Raw genomic sequence first — 18,983 nt, 5'->3', positions numbered from 1 at the left:
GGAGGAAATGAGATGTGAAAAGACTGAGAGATGAGGGAAAGTGAGGTAGGAATACGGAGCGGAAAAAGATAGGCTGGAAGGAGGTGTGATCTTAAAGAATGAGGACAATGAGTGGCAGGAAGAAATATATAATTGTTTGAATACTGAGTTGAACGGAACAGCGGAAGGAAAACTGGTAGGAGAGAAATATAGGTAGAAAGATAGAAATAGGAAGGAAGAAGACGAAGAGGTAGGAGGCAGAGGAGAGGGATGAGGAAGAGAAGAGGGGAGTGAAAATCGAGAGGATAAAAGAGGGAGAATGGGAAATAAGAGAGTTATGAGAGAGGAAAGACAAGGAAAAGAGAGGGAAGAACGAAGAAGAGATAGTATCGGAGAGGGAAAGTGGTATAACGAGAGCGGGAAAGAGTATGAGAGAGGGATGAGAGGCGGAAAAGGGGAGGAGCGATGGTCTTTAATAAGATTAAACGACTGCCGGTAGTTATGGAAAAAAAGACACAGTTTTGTTCTCGTAACTTGCACGAGCACAAACGCTTTCGCAATTGCGGATTTGAGAGCCAAGGAGACCCCCCCCCCCCCGATATTGTATTTTTCAAAACCACACAAACGACCGGTGGCTTTGAGAGTCGAACTCCAGAGAACAAAGTCCTTAAACGCGGAAAGATCGTATATTACTCGACCAATGATTGGAGTTAATTGAACTTCTCTTGTCTTATGTTAGAAAATCTTATTTTTATTTGAGCAACGTTTTGTCAATTCAATATGGTATGATACTTTTAAAGCTTTGCACGATGCCGACACCAAAACCTATTTAATTCAACATTGATGATGATGATGATGATGGTGGTGGTGGTGTTGGTATTATTGATGTTAATGATGTTGTTGGTGTTGGCGGTGGTGGTGGTGATGAAGATGATGATGATGATTATTATTATGATGATGGTGGTGGTGGTGATGCAAGTTGTGATGATGGTAGTGCAGATTACAGTTCTAGTTGTGAAATATTTCTTTGGCATTTAGCGGTGTTTCGTGCAATATCAGACTTTTTTACCATACCAATCAAAATGGATTCTTGTATGTCTGTTCAGAGAGAAGTTGAAAAGGTTTTGACGAAGTTCTCCAAATTGAAAGACCACTCTGTTGATACGATAGATGATTTTATTTCTTCAATTGAAAGTCTTCGTAAAGAACTTGCGGAAGGTACTCTTAATATTCAATACACTGAGAAATCTGTCAGTCTTTCTTCTGCGAAATTGCGTTTGTCTTTGTTTACACTATTTACTTTGTTTACTCGTGGAGTTGTTAAACCATAATTAAGTATCCCAAACGCAATTGTAAACGATGTCTGCTTGGGTCTAACCGTCTTATGCCATTTAAGTTAGTTAAGCATAGCTACCTTTTTAGGCTTGGTCCATTTCAGCCTACTGACTACATAATACAGTATAAATACTGAATTGTTGTTTTTTAAGATAGGGGTTTTGTTGTAGCCTTAGTGTTGTTAGCTTTGTCATCATTGTGCTAAAACTTCAGTCAATGATTTTCCTTAAAAGTGTACATTTTAGTGATGTTCCGAAGATTGATTATAATGAAAAATGAATGGTTGGGTCTGAAATTGATTTTACTTGTTCATCATCATCAATTCAAGCGGCAAATTGTTTTACTTGAGTGGAACCAATTATTGATAGTCAATTCGATACCAATTCCCAACACTAGTACCTTTCAAACTAGCATTTCTTTTTAGCTAAAAAGAAGTGTATTGAGTATATGTGTTGTATGTAAATTCATTGTATGAAGTAGCTAAACAACTTCAGCGAACACATTGTATATTACCGTTTTGGATGTGTTCACTGAAGAGAACGCCGTATCCAAGCATTTTTATGTCACGCTGTTATTTCACTTGTATGCATTGAACATACAAAATAACTGTATCCTCAGGTAAATGAAGTAAAATGTAGTTCACAAACACATTTTCAACACCAAACACTATGTATGAAGTACATGTATTCTCTTCATCCTAGAGGGATATGACAATTTATGTCTCTGACCTACTGACTTTATAGAAATTGGGGTCGTCTACTGTTTTATAGTGTACAGGTTAAGTTTAACTGAATATTTATGGTCCTAAGTGTGCAATTTAAATCACAATTATGTTTTTCTTCACTTTTTTGCAGGTAATTATCAATGCATTTTGACTTAAAACACCTGAATTCAATCTTTACATGTTTCTGACAAAGTGGTGCACAGGGTTTGCCAATGTCACAAAAAAATCACTCATAACCCCCCAAAAGAAATTACGTTGATTGACATTCAAGTTATGATTTAAAGGTCCCGCAGATGGACCTGTGCAGATGACCCAGTCTTCCGTGCTGAACCAGGCATTACACCGTGTGCAGGAAGCCACGGGAAGGATGGGACAGGAACACAAGGATCTCCACAGTACTGTCTCGAAAGTCGGCAAAACCATTGATAGAGTAAGTAATTATAAGGACAAAAGGGTGGGTTTTACAATTGATCTTTTGGGATTGAATTTTAGCCACATTCCCAACGCTAAAACATATATTTTTCACCGAACATGAACATGAATTTCCAAGTGTTTTTTTTTTTTTTATAGATCTTTGTTATTTTTCTTAAATAAATAAAGGAACCCAAACTGATTTGGTGTGGAAGAGATGGTGAATTCTTAATGTGATGAAATTTATTGCATCCATTCATATCTACAGTCTATTTGTAAGCTGAATTGCTCAGGACGGTTAATTGGACTAAATTATTTTATAATTTTTTTTTTTTTTTTGATGACCTTGTTAATTATAAAGCATTTTTTTTTTTTTTATCTCAGTAAGCATAAAAAATAAATTCAGAAGTTCAAAAGTACAGAAAGTCAGCAAGACCAGAAAACAAATCAAGGCTCTTTTACCTGATATGGTAGGGCTCGAAAAAAGGCAACACAAACTTTCCCATAAATAGGCAATTTTTCTTTCCATATATAATGAAAATGAGATATATTTTTAAAATGGTGGTTGAATATATCATTTGAAAGAAGAATATCAAATAACACAATAATAAAAGCAATGAATATAAAAGAAAACCTTTTTTCCTCTTAGTCAATTTGGGGTTTGTCTGAGTTTTATTTCCTAAATTCATGACCCAAGTCTCAAGAATTTCCCCAAATTAAATTTATTTGCTCAGATATCTTTCAAACATATGACAATGATTTTTTATAGTTTTAAAAATAAAAAAGCCTTCAATATTTATTTTCAGAACTTTGTAGCCGAATTCAGTGCTGTTTTTACGGAGAGTGCTTTCGAGAAGGAAGACTGTCGAGAGCTATTGAATGAGATTGTCTGTGAACATTTCCTCCGTCAGGGCAAACTGGACATTGCAGAAACTCTTAATGAGGTAACATAGATGTTTGATGGGCCTTACTCTGAACCAACAAAATTATAAGTGGTTTAAGGCATCCTCTGTACAATTATGTGAAATGTTTATGTCTAGTGATTCCCCATTTTATTAATAACCAGGTTTTCACATATTAATAACCAGGTTTTCACATATTAATAACCAGGTTTTCACATAGTGAAACCTGGTTATTAGAATGACAAACGTTGTTGTTGGGGCGAGCCGCTGGGCGGCGTCAAACTCACCTATGAAACTGAATAACTTTAGTTAGGGTTGACATATCTTGACCCAACTTGGTATATAGGAAGAGTGTATAGAGACCTTTCATGGGATTGTGTTTGGGGTTCCTAGGGTCAAGGTCAAGGTCACTGTTACTAAAAATAGAAAAACAGTTGAAAGTTTCAAAACACTAAAATTCCTTATGGACGCGTAAGTTGTTTAAAGTATAACGACGTATTGACTTTGAATATGGGGTGTTTTCCGTGTTTTAATTTTGTTTTTTTACTCATTTTGTCACTTTCTTTGAACTTACATGTACCTTCATGCTTGTTTGTCGGTAAAATGTGTGAAAAATATCAATTCATCAATTAAAATCATTCCTAAGATCAAACAAATCCATATGAAAACAATGAATTTGTATACAAGAACCCTCCCCGACTCGTTAAGCACAACAATAGGCCAATAGATCAATTATCGGGTGATTGACGATGACCTCGACGACACACGTACCAATTAACGAATTAGTGTCAACATTGACTGTGTTTTATGACCAGTGTCCCGGACAGGCAAAATAGCTGACTTACATTGGTAAAATTAAGATAATCGATTCCGAGATTTTTTTTCATATGACTTTCCGGTACCTTGACAGAGATTCGATTTCGGGGACAATCCCAGACGTCCGGGACGTTATCACATGTATGGTTGAAACTGAATAACTTTAGTCAGGGTTCACATATCTTGACCAAACTTGATATAAAGGAAGTGTATGGGGACCTTTCATGGGAGTGCATTTGGGGTTCCTAGGGTCAAGATGACTGTTACTAAAAATAGAAAAACAGACACAGGCTGAAGTTCTTCTGTCAATCATTGAAAACCTGGTTTTGTCGCATTGCGGTGATTCTTGTTATTTTTGTATCATTTGAAAGGGTTTGGTTTAAACTTATAGTAGCTTATAGTTTAAACTTTTATATTTTACAACAATTTTGAAACAAGTTATTGCAACATTATATTAATCACTCTCGTTTGGTCGATTTTACGAGAGGGTGTGGTCTTGTGTTGTGGGGGAAACCAAAGTATCCGTAGGAAACCCATTTGTCCGGCTTGGTGACCACAAACCAAACTCACATTGGCCCATGCCGGATATCGAAACCAAGGTCGCCTATGTGGGAAGTGAGTGGGCTAACCACTGCGCTAACTGGATGACCAAAAAGGATCTGATGTGAAGAAGAAATTATATTATACCAATAAGGCAAAATTTTGTGTCATGATTTCTTATTCCTTTCATTTATCCAATCTTCAAGGAACTCAGTCAGAATATTTCTCCGCATGAAATTTAGGACTAGTGTGAATATGGGTCATCATGGGTCAAAAACTAGGTTGGACCAGTGTCATTGTGGGTCTGCAGAATTTACTGTTCCCTCTGTGAACATATACCTTGCTGCAAAATTGAGAAATATGGCTGAAATGCGGTTTCAGCATGAAGTCATGGTTGTGTTTTATTTCAAATGAGAATGGGCTTGAAATGTTCTATTTAGCAATCTTTCAGGGTAAAAAAAACAGGCTTGTAAAAAAAATGATAATTTTTTCCATTAACTTCTGCTACACATCAGTGTTTTTTTCACTTTTTTGTGAATGAAGCTTAGGCATTTTATATTTTAGGATTGTGAAATTGAGTCCTAATTTACGTGAAAAAAGAATTATTTTTAAGATTGTAAATTGGGCCGAAATTGGCACCATTTTAGGTTGACCCCCCCCCCCCCCCCCCCCCCCACTGCACATTAAACCCTTTCTAATGATTCCAAACTAACATGGGTTACCAGGCATACAAAATTCACATTTTTGTATATTGGGTATGCTAGGGATAAAAAAATACGATTTTTTTGTTGTGAGGTAAAACATATTAAGTTAAACAGATTTTTCACTGCTTCAGACATTAACAATGGTTCAATGAACTTATATATACCATTTAAGCGTGGGTGGCTAAAATGATATTGACTCTTACAGGTTTGGTAGCTAGGAGATGTAACATTTCATTTTTGTTGCTAACTGGTTTTATTTGGAGTCCCGTATTTGACTATTTTCTATGAATCTCTACAGGAGGCAGGCTTAAACCTGGACCCCACACAGATGGAACCATTTCTGGAGATTCACAGAATCCTCGAGGCTTTGAAGCGCAAAAACCTGCAACCTGCTCTCAGGTTTGAAGACATGAACTTGCTCACATTTTTAGAGAATATTGCATAAAATTCAAAAGTCAATTCAGTTAAAAAAACAATTCAAAAACATTGAAATTCATTTAATTGTCAACAGCTTGCAGTCTTCGAAATTACATTTTTTAGAATCTGAGGTTCTAAAAATCAGGATTATTGCTGAAATCAGGATTGAGAGCTTCTATCTTTGGGCTATTGTACAGTTGTAAAGATTGGACATTTTCACCAAAAACAGTTGAAAGTACAATGTACCTCGAAACGAATATAAATTACTTTGGAGACAATTTAAATGTCTATAAAGCTGTTTTACTCTGCTTTTGGCATGAATTCCATACTCAGAGATCCCTGGCTATTTTTTTCAGGATTGACAATTATCAGGTGTTAGAACCCTCAAATTTCTATAAGCAGAGAAGATGTTTTCAAGCCATGAACCTTTGGGTGATACAATTGGTTCATTATTTTCGGGAGTGGGGAGAGGGGGGTTCTCCGACTGTCATGCTTGTCAATTCAAGGATAGGGGTTGGGGGTTGGGCTTTAAAAGTATAAAGTATTTTAAGGGTTAGAGATGTAGAAAAATGGGGAAAAACCATGTAGTGACATATTCTTTAATATGAATGTCAGTAATATTTTATCCCTCTCTACAGCTGGGTAGCAGCAAATCGTGATCGATTGTTGGAAATGAACAGCTCTCTGGAGTTCAAATTGCAACAGTTACAGTTTCTGGAGATGGTGTCTTCGAACGCTCATGACCCCGCTTTTATAATCCAACAAGCTCGACAGTTTGCACGCTTTGCTCACAAACACACAAGGGGTAGGTTTGTTTGATAAGTTTTCGTACTATTACTCTACTGTCATTGTCAATCTTCATCAACTGAAGATTCTTGAGATGGTGTCCTGGAATGATGATATATAATGCAATAGGTGAGGCGCACCTCTATGTACATTACAATTAGTAGAAGGTGACCTAGAGCCTTAAAACATTTTAATAGAGGAATGTTGTTGTTATGATGAATTTGTGCACATGAGTTTCATTTGTAGCTGCACATAGTAAGGTGAGAGTTATGGCCCTTCATTTACCGAAAATTGACATTGTCAAACTTGTGACATTCAAAACTCAAAAACTATATGACCTAGAGTCTTGATACCTGAGGGTAATGTTGTTGGGGTGAATAGGTTGTGCACCTGGGGTTTTGTTAGCAGCTGCAGTGTTGGAGAGAGTAATTGCCTGTCAAATTTCAAAATTTGGCAGTTTTGAATTATGGTCCTTGCATTTGATGGTAAGGACAGTTCTATTATCATGTTTTATTAAAGTGGATGGAGTTCCATGTTTGCAGCTTTGAAAAACTCCATAATGAATCCCATTTTTATGCCCCCGAAGGTGGGCATATTAAAATCGCAACCTCCATCTGTCCGGCTCAATAACTCGTGTCCGGGCTGTAACTTTCCTTTGTATGGACAGATTTTAAAATAACTTGCAACATGTGTTCCACATACCAAGATGACGTGTCGCGTGCAAGACCCGTGTTCATACCTCTAAGGTCAAGGTCACACTTAGTGTTTATTCACAGTGGAGCATAGGTTGTTGTGTCCAGGCTGTAACTTTCCCTTGTATGGACAGATTTTAAAATAACTTGCCACATGTATTCCACATACCAAGACGACGTGTCGCGTGCAAGACCCGTGTCCTTACCTTTAAGGTCAAGGTCACACTTAGGTGTTTATTCACAATGCTGCATATAAGCACATAGAGTATAGGTTGCTTGTCCGGGCTGTAACTTTTTCTTGTATGGACCGATTTTAAAATAACTTGCCACATGTGTTCAACATACATAGACGAGGTGGCGCGTGCAAGACCCATGTCCCTACCACTAAGGTGAAAGATACACTTAGTGTTTATTCACAATGAAACTCTGAATATAAGGTCATAAGAGTGTAGGTTGTCAAATATGGGTGGTATTTTTATGTTCAGAGGCAATTTAAGATGACTTGCCATATGTATTTGACATGTAAAGGCTAGATCAACTTCCATGTACTGACCTTGTTCATAGGTCAATGTCCCATTCGGAGGCATTCGTCACATACTGTGACAGCTCTTGTTTTGTTTTGAAAAAGACATAGGCATTGCAAATATTGACCTCTAAGCTACAAAACCATTGAAAGTTTTATCTTATATTTCAGAGTTGCAAGTGTTGATGGGCAGCCTTCTGTACATGCCCCAGGGCCTACAGAACTCTCCGTACGCTTTTCTTCTCGACCCGATCTACTGGGATGAAATTTGTGACGTTTTCACAAGAGACGCCTGCGCTCTTATGGGAATGTCCGTGGAAAGTCCACTTAGTGTTAGGTAATAATGTTTTGTCTTGACCTAATTTTCTGGGTTTGTTTCTTTTTGAATTTGCTAATTTTCACATTACCAACTAGCGTGTGCTTCAAAGATAATTTCTTGCACACTGGTATTGAGTTTTGGACGGGGCTGCATCGGTGGTACATGTTAGACGATCACATAATACATATATACCTGCTTCTTGCAGTATTCTTGCCAGATTCAAGGCTCCTCCTCTTCTTAACATCAGGCGAACAATGCTGCATAGACTGGTTGCCAGAGTCGGACAAAACAAAGATTAACTGCCCTTATTTTTAACGTTTTTGTATGTTTATCCTGTGCAGTATAATTTGGCTTTGCCATATGTAAGACCTAACCAAAAGGTTTTAACATACCGGTAATAAGGCACGCTATGTAAGAAAGAGAAGTTGCCAGAACATGGAATAACTTCATGGTGTAAAATTTATGCCTGTATGTTAAAGTTTCCTATATGTTTTTTTCTTTGCAGTATTCGTGCTGGATGCAAGGCCCTTCCCCCGCTTTTGAATATCCGGCAAGTGATGCAGCAGAGACAGGTTGCCGGAGTTTGGACAAACAAGGATGAATTACCTGTAGGTGTAATAATTTTGATAAACATATCTTGTTTCTGATTTCTTTGGCCCATAATTATAGGGTATAAAGGTTGGGATTTTCCACATGTAAGATTGTTGCCGTTTTGTCTTGGTTCATTTATGCGTCTTTTAAATAACATATGCAGATGTTATTTAAACAAAAAAACTGCACAAATTAGTCATTTCAGATTTTTATAAAAAATTTTTAATCAGATTGAGAATTTGTTCTTTGTACAAAAAAATACAATTGAACATTATTTATTTTCTATGCAGGCATTTTGAATGTTAAACTCTGATGCATAAGTCCTTTTTTTATTATAAGACTATTAAAAAGAAAATACATTGAAAGTAAACTGCAAGTACACTGTGTTATTTACATGATTTTGAATGATAAAAGACAGAAAAACACAATATTTACAGTTTATTTGGAGCATGCTTACTTGTGCGGTTTTGCATTTTATTGCATTGATGTACTTGTCATGCAGTAAAGATATGTAAAAAATGAATAATTTTATCCAATAGTGTACTTTTAAGCATGTCATTTAAACAGTTCAGTCAACTCATCAAACATGTTTGAAGTGAATCTTCTCGATTCATATAGTTTCATGCATGATAATATGCATTTTAAACACATGATAATATGCATTTAGTTTAATGCATGATACTATGCATTTTAAACACATAGCGGTATTGTAGATTATAATGTACAAAAATACAAGTGATGAAACGCTGCTATGCACACTAAATTTGAGATATTTTGATTAAGACCTTGTAAATATTAAATTATTTTGCAATTTTCAATGATATTTGGATGACTCATATCTTTTAAATATGTTTAAACTTCATGTGTTTCAATCCAGTTGCATCTATGTAGTGATAGTTTGAATGACTTTATAGTGTATACAATATCTATGTATTTCATCGAAGTTTGCCTATGGCCTTGAAATTACCCATTTGAAACTATTGAACTGTATTTCATTTATTATACCTATTCAACAGGTTGAGATTGACCTTGGCAGTGAGCATCGCTACCACTCGATATTCGCGTGCCCTATATTGCGACAACAGAGCACGGAACACAACCCTCCCGTTCGGCTTATTTGTGGTCATGTGATCTCGCGAGACGCCCTGCATAAACTCTCCTCCGCAAACAAGTATGGATGATATTATTTGGGTTAAAACAAGAAGAATTTAGTGGTTTCTCAATTCAGAATTGCTGATAATTATATTTGGGTCAAAATTGTATTTGGGTCAAAATATCACGGGCCTACAATCTGGAATAAAGGCCATGCAAAGTTCAAACCTTCTAGAGTATTTACAGAGTTTGAACAGACTTAAAAAAGACTTTAATTTTAGGTAGCTGGATAAAAAGTCCTTAAATTTGTCATATTATGTCAATAAACATAATTTGTCTATTGTTTGCATGGATTGCAATATGCATGTCTATTTTTCAGGGTCAAGTGCCCCTACTGCCCAGTCGAACAAAATCCTGAGGAAGCTAAAATAGTCACGTTTTGACCTTCTAATCAGTGGAGGTCAAGAATGCGAACAGTGGATGTGTCTCCTGGGGCAGGCCTCTAAAGAGGAGACACACAGTGATGTTTTGCTAGGTGTATATGATTCAGGCTTGCTGGTCAAGCTTGGAAGCTGGTGTAGACATATTGGGCGATTGTTTGGAACTTTGTTAAAGTTAATAGAGTGATTTACAAAAGAATTTTTAAATGTGAAATATTTGAGGATGTGCTGATATATTGAAATTAAACAAGGAAACCTAAAACAGTTGACTAAAATCTTATAAAAAATTCTGCAAGTTACAAATGTATTGATTAAACCTTAAGAGCATTAAAGGTTTGAAAGTTAACAATGATGATGTTCACATTGTTGTTAACTTTAACGAAGTTCTGAACAATCTAAACGCTTCAACAAAAATCATTAAGAAATTCACGTAAAGATTAAATAGTGTTACATTTGTGGCATCGAGCACTCTATATTTAGAATAGAGGTAAACATAGTGGACTTTGTGCAAAAAATGTGTAAATATTTGTTGTTATGTACAGTAATTTGTTGAGCTTTGAGTTTTATCACAGGGACTTGTTATTAAATTATTCAGGATGTGAATAAATTTTCATCATTTTTTAATGTGTCATAAATGCCTGTTTGTACAGTTACTGAGAACATGTACCATATTTTTCTTAGCTTGTCTGGTTTTATTTTAAGAAAAGGGCTGAGGAGCTGTCATAGTCTTGGTCATGAAAACACTTAAACATAGGCCTTTTTTTTCTTCAAAAAACTGTTCATTACACATGTTTTGCAAGGGCCATAAATCTGGATTGTTTAATTGTTGAATTATGACCCTTTTTGTCTGATTTCACTGATGTTGTAGTCAAAGGGATTACTAGGTTAGTGCCTGTGTATACAGGTTAGTGTATGGAGAGGTTATCTGGCAAGGCGGAGGAATTTATCAGGTCAGCCCTGCCAAATAAATTTTCCCCATCCACGGCACTTCTAGTGTTCTATCTATACTGTCAGTTTTTTATAAAATCACAAACAACTTTGAAATACCTCAGAATTTCAGCTGACAACTGATCATGATGATGCGACTGCTTGTTTACAAACATTCATGCATGCTGAGTTGAAAGAAATGAAATGGCTATTTCTTATAACGTTATTTTCTGTGGCTATATGTTGTCAAGTTTCTTCTGTCATTACATGATTTTGGAAAGGACCCTACCATACTTGTATCAATTCAAAAAGTGTGCCTGTACGATAGTGACCTATGGTAATTTAATGTATTTAAATAAAAATATCTGCTAAAGACTTATTGCACATGTTACTATTGACTCTACGCACATATGAAGCAATGATTATAGATAACTCTGGCTTCAATTATGGGCAAGTAATGCCCCTTGGTCACAAGAGAAAATGGACAAGCTATTGCGTGTGTTTGCTGTGCTCCTATTCATCTATATAAGAATTATAAGTACTGTTCAATCTGGTTTCTGTAAATTGCTATGCCTTACTTAGGGCTGTTTCAATAAAGATCTTTGTCGCTTTAAGTTGTATATTGAAATGATCTTAGTGTAGTAATTTTATTATTTCGCTACGTATTTGTCATCATTGGATACCCCTGATACACACAATGCTATGCTTCGTTGTGTACCGTGGGCAATTTGGCAAGGAAAATCTCGTATTCATGAATAATTAATGAGGCAGTTTCATTGGTTCCACAAACTACCAGTTGCTTAACGGTTGGAAAATATTCTGGCGAATGCCAGAGTTGAACTGGGTCCGCCTTCTCAGCACAATAATATTTGGCAGTAGTCAAGACCACACGACCACGGAGGCTACTGATAATTTAAAGTTATTGAATAATATTTCAGTGTAACATGCGAATTCATTGGAAGAAGAGTTGTCTCTCCTGCCTCATGCATATTCATGAAAACGAGATTTTATCAGTCTATTGTCCCACGGTATGCATGAAGTATAATGGTAGAAAGTACTGTGGTTGCCGACGATGCATATTTGTGCGAATTGAACTTTAGTCAGCATTGAAAGTAAACACAAAGTTGAAACAATATAATAATTATGTATTGCCATTTGTGACATATATACTTATTTCAGGTTAGATAATAAATGAAGTTACGTCTAGACATCTTTATTGAAACTGGTCGTGGACTGTTATAAATATATAGTTGACCGTTGTGAATTACGGTACGTATTTGTACGAAAAATCTTCACTTTCTAAATATATGCTTTGTTAACTGTTTGGATTTGTAAATATTACATGTATATTATTTATTGTGTGAGGTATGAAAAACAAACTACGAATAAAAATCCTTCATAAAAATGAATTAGTGCTTTCTTTTATAAATAAGCAATATAATTCAGCTTTTTATTTTTACCTGTATAGAAGTCATGTAATTATTAAAATATAAAAAAACAACTGCAAACAAATGCTTAAAATATGCTAAACTTCTATTGTTTAAATTGATGACAAATTTTTTTAAGATGAGAGGAAGTTGTCTGCCTTTTTAATTTTTCTCAAAAAAGCGTTCTTTTTCCATGTAAGTAATTAATTCATACAGCCTCCAGAGGCCCTGTCGATGTCCCTTATCAGGTATGCGGGTGCCCACAATGTATACCCTGTGTTTGAGCCTCAGTTTTTCCACATTGAGCTCACGTAAAACATCGTCGGGGGAAATGCTGTCTGAAATGTCCTGGAATTAAAACAATAATTTATGTTTAAAGCTGCACTCTCACAGATGAAACGTTTTGACAACTTTTTTATTTTTTGTTTTGGAATGAGCCAATTTTTGCCTTAAAATCTGAAATCCAGTGATATAAGACTGCTGACAAAAGATCAGATCACATTTTTTTATATTTCCGCTGCTGTTTCATGGCTGTATGTATATAATAAATATCATAAATATGAAAACCAGCGATCTAATTTTTTGTCCGCTTTCTTATATCACTGGTTTCACTGGTTTCCATGCATTTTTCTCAAAAAATGTCTCCTTGCAAGACAATTTTTTTTAAAAATTGTCAAAATGTTGGATCTGTAAGAGTGCAGCTTTAAGCGACTCATTCACTCTTTGTACAGGTCAAGCCAATAAAAAAGGGGGGTCAAGTTATTCCTAAGAAAAATCTCTCCACTTAAAAAAACAAACTCTATAAATTGCACAGTCCGCCATGACAGTTCTTCCAGAATGACCTTTCAACTATAGGGCAGCAGTTTATGCTTAAATCTCTATTCTAAATGATAAATCAAGCAATAATAGATACTCAAGGTATAAAAGTTTCAGGAATAATGATATTTTTGATTTACAGTGTATTGAGCATGTGAAAACATGTCTATCAGTCATAAAAACATTATTTTTTTTATTGAGAATTTTCCACACAACGGAAGTACATATGACGCAATGGTGACGTCATACCTACACATGAGACAGACTGTGCAAGTGCTGCAATATCCATAAATGATATACCTGGTTACACATGAGACAGACTGCAAGTGCTGCAATATCCATAAATGATATACACAGTTACACATGAGACAGACAGTGCAAGTGCTGCAATATCCATAAATGATATACCCGGTTACACATGAGACAGACAGTGCAAGTGCTGCAATATCCATAAATGATATACCCGGTTACACATGAGACAGACAGTGCAAGTGCTGCAATATCCGTAAACGATATACCCGGTTACACATGAGACAGACTGTGCAAGTGCTGCAATATCCATAAACGATATACCTGGTTACACATGAGACAGACTGTGCAAGTGCTGCAATATCCATAAACGATATACCTGGTTACACATGAGACAGACTGCAAGTGCTGCAATATCCATAAATGATATACCCTGTTACACATGAGACAGACTGTGCAAGTGCTGCAATATCCATAAACGATATACCTGGTTACACATGAGACAGACTGTGCAAGTGCTGCAATATCCATAAACGATATACCTGGTTACACATGAGACAGACTGTGCAAGTGCTGCAATATCCATAAATGATATACCTGGTTACACATGAGACATACTGTGCAAGTGCTGCAATATCCATAAATGATATACCCGTTTACACATGAGACAGACAGTGCAAGTGCTGCAATATCCATAAATGATATACCCGGTTACACATGAGACAGACAGTGCAAGTGCTGCAATATCCATAAATGATATACCCGGTTACACATGAGACAGACAGTGCAAGTGCTGCAATATCCATAAATGATATACCCGGTTACACATGAGACAGACAGTGCAAGTGCTGCAATATCCATAAATGATATACCTGGTTACACATGAGACAGACAGTGCAAGTGCTGCAATATCCATAAATGATATACCCGGTTACACATGAGACAGACAGTGCAAGTGCTGCAATATCCATAAATGATATACCCGGTTACACATGAGACAGACAGTGCAAGTGCTGCAATATCCATAAATGATATACCCGGTTACACATGAGACAGACAGTGCAAGTGCTGCAATATCCATAAATGATATACCCGGTTACACATAAGACAGACAGTGCAAGTGCTGCAATATCCATAAATGATATACCCGGTTACACATGAGACAGACAGTGCAAGTGCTGCAATATCCATAAATGATATACCCGGTTACACATGAGACATACAGTGCAAGTGCTGCAATATCCATAAATGATATACCTGGTTACACATGAGACATACAGTGCAAGTGCTGCAATATCCATAAATGATATACCCGGTTACACATGAGACAGACAGTGCAAGTGCTGCAATATCCATAAATGATATACCTGGTTACACATGAGACAGACTGCAAGTGCTGCAATATCCATAAATGATATACCCGGTTACACATGAGACAGACAGTGCAAGTGCTGCAATATCCATAAATGATATACCCGGTTACACATGAGACAGACAGTGCAAGTGCTAAAATATCCATAAATGATATACCCGGTTACACATGAGACAGACAGTGCAAGTGCTGCAATATCCATAAATGATATACCCGGTTACACATGAGACAGACAGTGCAAGTGCTGCAATATCCATAAATGATATACCTGGTTACACATGAGACAGACAGTGCAAGTGCTGCAATATCCATAAATGATATACCCGGTTACACATGAGACAGACAGTGCAAGTGCTGCAATATCCATAAATGATATACCCGGTTACACATGAGACAGACTGTGCAAGTGCTGCAATATCCATAAATGATATACCTGGTTACACATGAGACAGACAGTGCAAGTGCTGCAATATCCATAAATGATATACCCGGTTACACATGAGACAGACAGTGCAAGTGCTGCAATATCCATAAATGATATACCCGGTTACACATGAGACAGACAGTGCAAGTGCTGCAATATCCATAAATGATATACCCGGTTACACATTTATTAAAAAGTTAAATAAGCTGAAGCCATAAGGCAAAACAATACACTGTTTCCAATTTCATCGCTCCAAAATCATAGGGTAGGCAGGTCTGGGGTGGTATTCATAGAAGTAATTTCCTAACTTAAGTCAATTTCTTAACTTGCAAAGTCAAATGAAAAGAAAAGTATGAGTGTTTTTAACATTAACGAATGCTTTTTTGAAACAAGTTTAATAGAAATAATGTATTTTAGAAATTCTTTATTTTTTATTTCACATGATTTAAAGAGATAAAAAAATTAGGAAAATGACTTCAGTTAGAAAATGACTTAAGAAGTTTTATGAATACTGCCCCAGAGTCTCTTTTTTGGGCTTGGATTAACATTTACAAGAGTGCGTTATATAAACAATACATCTTTTCTAATTAAGAAACTTTACAATTACTAAAATAAGGGTTAGGTTGAAAAAGTAAGGTTAGGCCAGAAAACTGGAAACACACATTTGTTTGCATTACGTAAGAATTTCGTATCTACATGTACCTGCTTGGCTGCAACAATGACTACAGGAACTCCATACAAACTCTTTGCTAGACCATCCTCTGATTTCAACCTGCTAACAAAATCAACCTTGACAATCCATTGATGCAGGGCCTCCGTTGATTGTGAAATAGCGGCATGGTCAGAACTGTCTACTACCCATAGAATAATGTCTGCAGATATGTGCCACATGCTGCTATAGCTGCCTGAAAAAATGTTAATAACAACAATGTTGAAATGACAGAAAATTACATTGAGATGATAAATGTTTACATACTAGTATAATATACTGTATTTTAAAAAAATATCCCCTGCAGATGCACTCTTACTCCCAAATAAGCAGTACCACAATTAATACAATTGTTTTAATTTACCGAAAAAGATGAATTAATATTGAAATCAATCGTTCTTATGAAAGATACCGTGTTAAATTTGAAAGAAAGGTGCAGAAAACACTGTATTTCTACCTTATAAGACGATAGATCATCACTGTAAAACTCTTTGGACCCACCAGTCATTTAAATATGTGGGCGTACCGGTAATCAGCTATTTTATATATATATATATATACTAGTTTACGGTTTTAATCCTGTTATAAGTAATTATCATTTTCCATAAAGGCATTATTTCGAAAGAAGTTAAATGTTTATCAATCAAAACTTATGTGGTTTTTTTTTACATACTTATGTATTGATTTTAAATATGATTGTCTCTTGAAATGTTAGTTAGGTTATTGTCTCTGTAGTTTTTCTTGCTTTATATTCTTGTTTAAGAAATAGACTCGGTCTAACCTTCATAGAAGTGATAGTTTACTCCAGCAATACCCACAGTCTTGACACAAAAACCGAGTGTTGGTGATGGTTGTGGAAGTAGGTCATTAGGGCATAGGTTTGGTTGGAAACAGTGGATAAGCCGGGATTTTCCTGCATTCGGCAATCCCAGGACAAGAATATGCCTTTCTTTTTCGCCACCCTTGTATACAAAAAGGAGAAAATAGTAAAATTTATTTTTATGTGGTATTTAAGTGAACACACTATATAAACAAGAAACGCCGCAATGCAATGAAATCAGGTTTTCAATGATTGACAGAAGAACTTCAGCTTTCGTTGTGAGATTCAGTTTCAACCGTTTTTCTACTTTCAGTAGCAGTGAGCTTGACTCCAGGGGCCTCAAACGCAATCCAATGAAAGGTCTCAATAAACTCTTCCTTAAGACCAAATTAAGTCAAGATATGTCAACCCCAATAAAAAAAATTTGGGTTCAACCGTTTTTCTATAATAAGTAACAGTGACCTTGACCTTGACCCAAGGGGCCCCAAATGCAACCCCATGAAGCGTCCCTATAAACTCTTCCTTAATACAAAGTTGAGTCATAATATGTCAACCTTAAATTATTCAGTACTAAACGTTTTTCTATTTTGAGTAACAGTGACATTGACCTTGACCCTAGGTGCCCCTTACGTAATCTCATGAAATATCTCCTAAATCTCTTCCTATATATGAAGGTTGGTCAAGATATGTCAACTCAAACTTAACTAAAGTTATTCAGTTTCAACTGTTTTATATTTTTAGAAAAAATGACCTTGACTTTATCCCCAAATGCATCCTCATGAAAGGTCTCAATAAACTCTTCCTAAATACTAAGTTTAGTCAAGATATGTCAACCCTAACTAAAGTTATTCAGTTTCAACCGTTTTTCTATTTTAGTAACAGTGGCCTTGGCCTTGACCTAAGGATCCCAAATGCATTTCCATGAAAGGTATCCATAAACTCTTCCTAAATACCAAGTTTAGTCAAGATAGGTCTAACTAAAGCTATCCAGTTTTAACCATTTTTCTATTTTTAGTAACAGTGACCTTGATCTTGACCCCAGAGGCCCCAAACGCAATCCCATGCCAAACCTAACTGAAGTTATTCAGTTTTAACCATTTTTTTTTTATTTTAAGAATCAGTGACCTTGGCCTTGACCTAAGGGCCCTAAATGCAATCCCATGAAAGGTCTCCATACACCCTTCCTAAATACCAAGTTTAGTGAAGATATGTCAACTCTAACTAAAGTTATTCACTTTCAAACGTTTTTCTATTTTTGGTAACAGTGACCCTGACCCCGGAGGTCCCAAAAGCAATCCCATTAAAGGTCTTCATAAACTCTTCCTATATATATATATATATATATATATATATATATATATATATATATATATATATATATATATATATATATATATATATATATGTCAACCATAACAGAAGTTATGTGAAAACCTGGTTTATTATGATAATATTGAGTAGGTTTCATGTCCTTAATTAAATAACATCTTCATTGTACATACATAGCAGATCATAAAAACTGAATATATGATTGTCGTCATAGATGTGATGTAAAAAAATCTTTAAAAATCTTATCTGATCTTATCATAAGATGCTGTGGGCATCAATTTCGTTGCTCATAAGCTTAATCGTACGTACAGCTAAACTGTCTTTGGTATTATCAAAAACTTATTCATATCGGTCCAATGCTTAATGTGTTTTCATGCATGTTCCGTGCAATCAGTGTTCCCGTGCACACCACTCACCTTCCATTTTATGTACTTGAAATACTCGTCATCATCTTCCTTAGATAAACATCTTTTAACTAGTTTGTACACGACATATGCAACTACAGCCGCCCCAATTCCCTTCGTGATAATAATGTATTTTTCGCCCGACATATCATGACCTTAGTAAACTAACAGCTGATTGCCACATTACCACGTGGTAACTAAGTTTGTTATTGTTTACGCCTGTTTCTAAATATAG

At 35.8% G+C, this 18,983-nt stretch overlaps 2 protein-coding genes across 2 annotated transcripts; one reads left to right on the top strand and one right to left on the bottom strand.

Annotated features, from left to right (window-relative positions):
• Positions 1–1,055: 1,055 nt before the first annotated feature.
• LOC128212443 (E3 ubiquitin-protein ligase RMND5A-like) lies at positions 1,056–12,607 on the top strand. Its single transcript, XM_052917905.1, has 9 exons — positions 1,056–1,197; positions 2,323–2,468; positions 3,256–3,393; positions 5,710–5,810; positions 6,467–6,633; positions 8,001–8,166; positions 8,654–8,756; positions 9,756–9,910; positions 10,211–12,607. Exons 1-9 carry the CDS (start codon positions 1,062–1,064, stop codon positions 10,272–10,274), a joined length of 1,176 nt encoding a protein of 391 aa, XP_052773865.1. The 5' UTR covers positions 1,056–1,061; the 3' UTR covers positions 10,275–12,607.
• Positions 12,608–12,670: 63 nt separating this feature from the next.
• LOC128210697 (ADP-ribosylation factor-like protein 2) lies at positions 12,671–18,895 on the bottom strand. Its single transcript, XM_052915051.1, has 4 exons — positions 18,761–18,895; positions 16,977–17,157; positions 16,189–16,391; positions 12,671–12,973 (listed from the first exon to the last, which is right to left on the bottom strand). Exons 1-4 carry the CDS (start codon positions 18,893–18,895, stop codon positions 12,788–12,790), a joined length of 705 nt encoding a protein of 234 aa, XP_052771011.1. The 3' UTR covers positions 12,671–12,787.
• Positions 18,896–18,983: the final 88 nt, after the last annotated feature.

This window comes from Mya arenaria, chromosome 12, assembly GCF_026914265.1.
Source record: "Mya arenaria isolate MELC-2E11 chromosome 12, ASM2691426v1".
NCBI classification, from domain to species: domain Eukaryota; kingdom Metazoa; phylum Mollusca; class Bivalvia; order Myida; family Myidae; genus Mya; species Mya arenaria.
The sequence above is the reverse complement of the archived record's forward strand: the minus strand, read 5'-3'. Positions and strand labels throughout refer to the sequence as shown.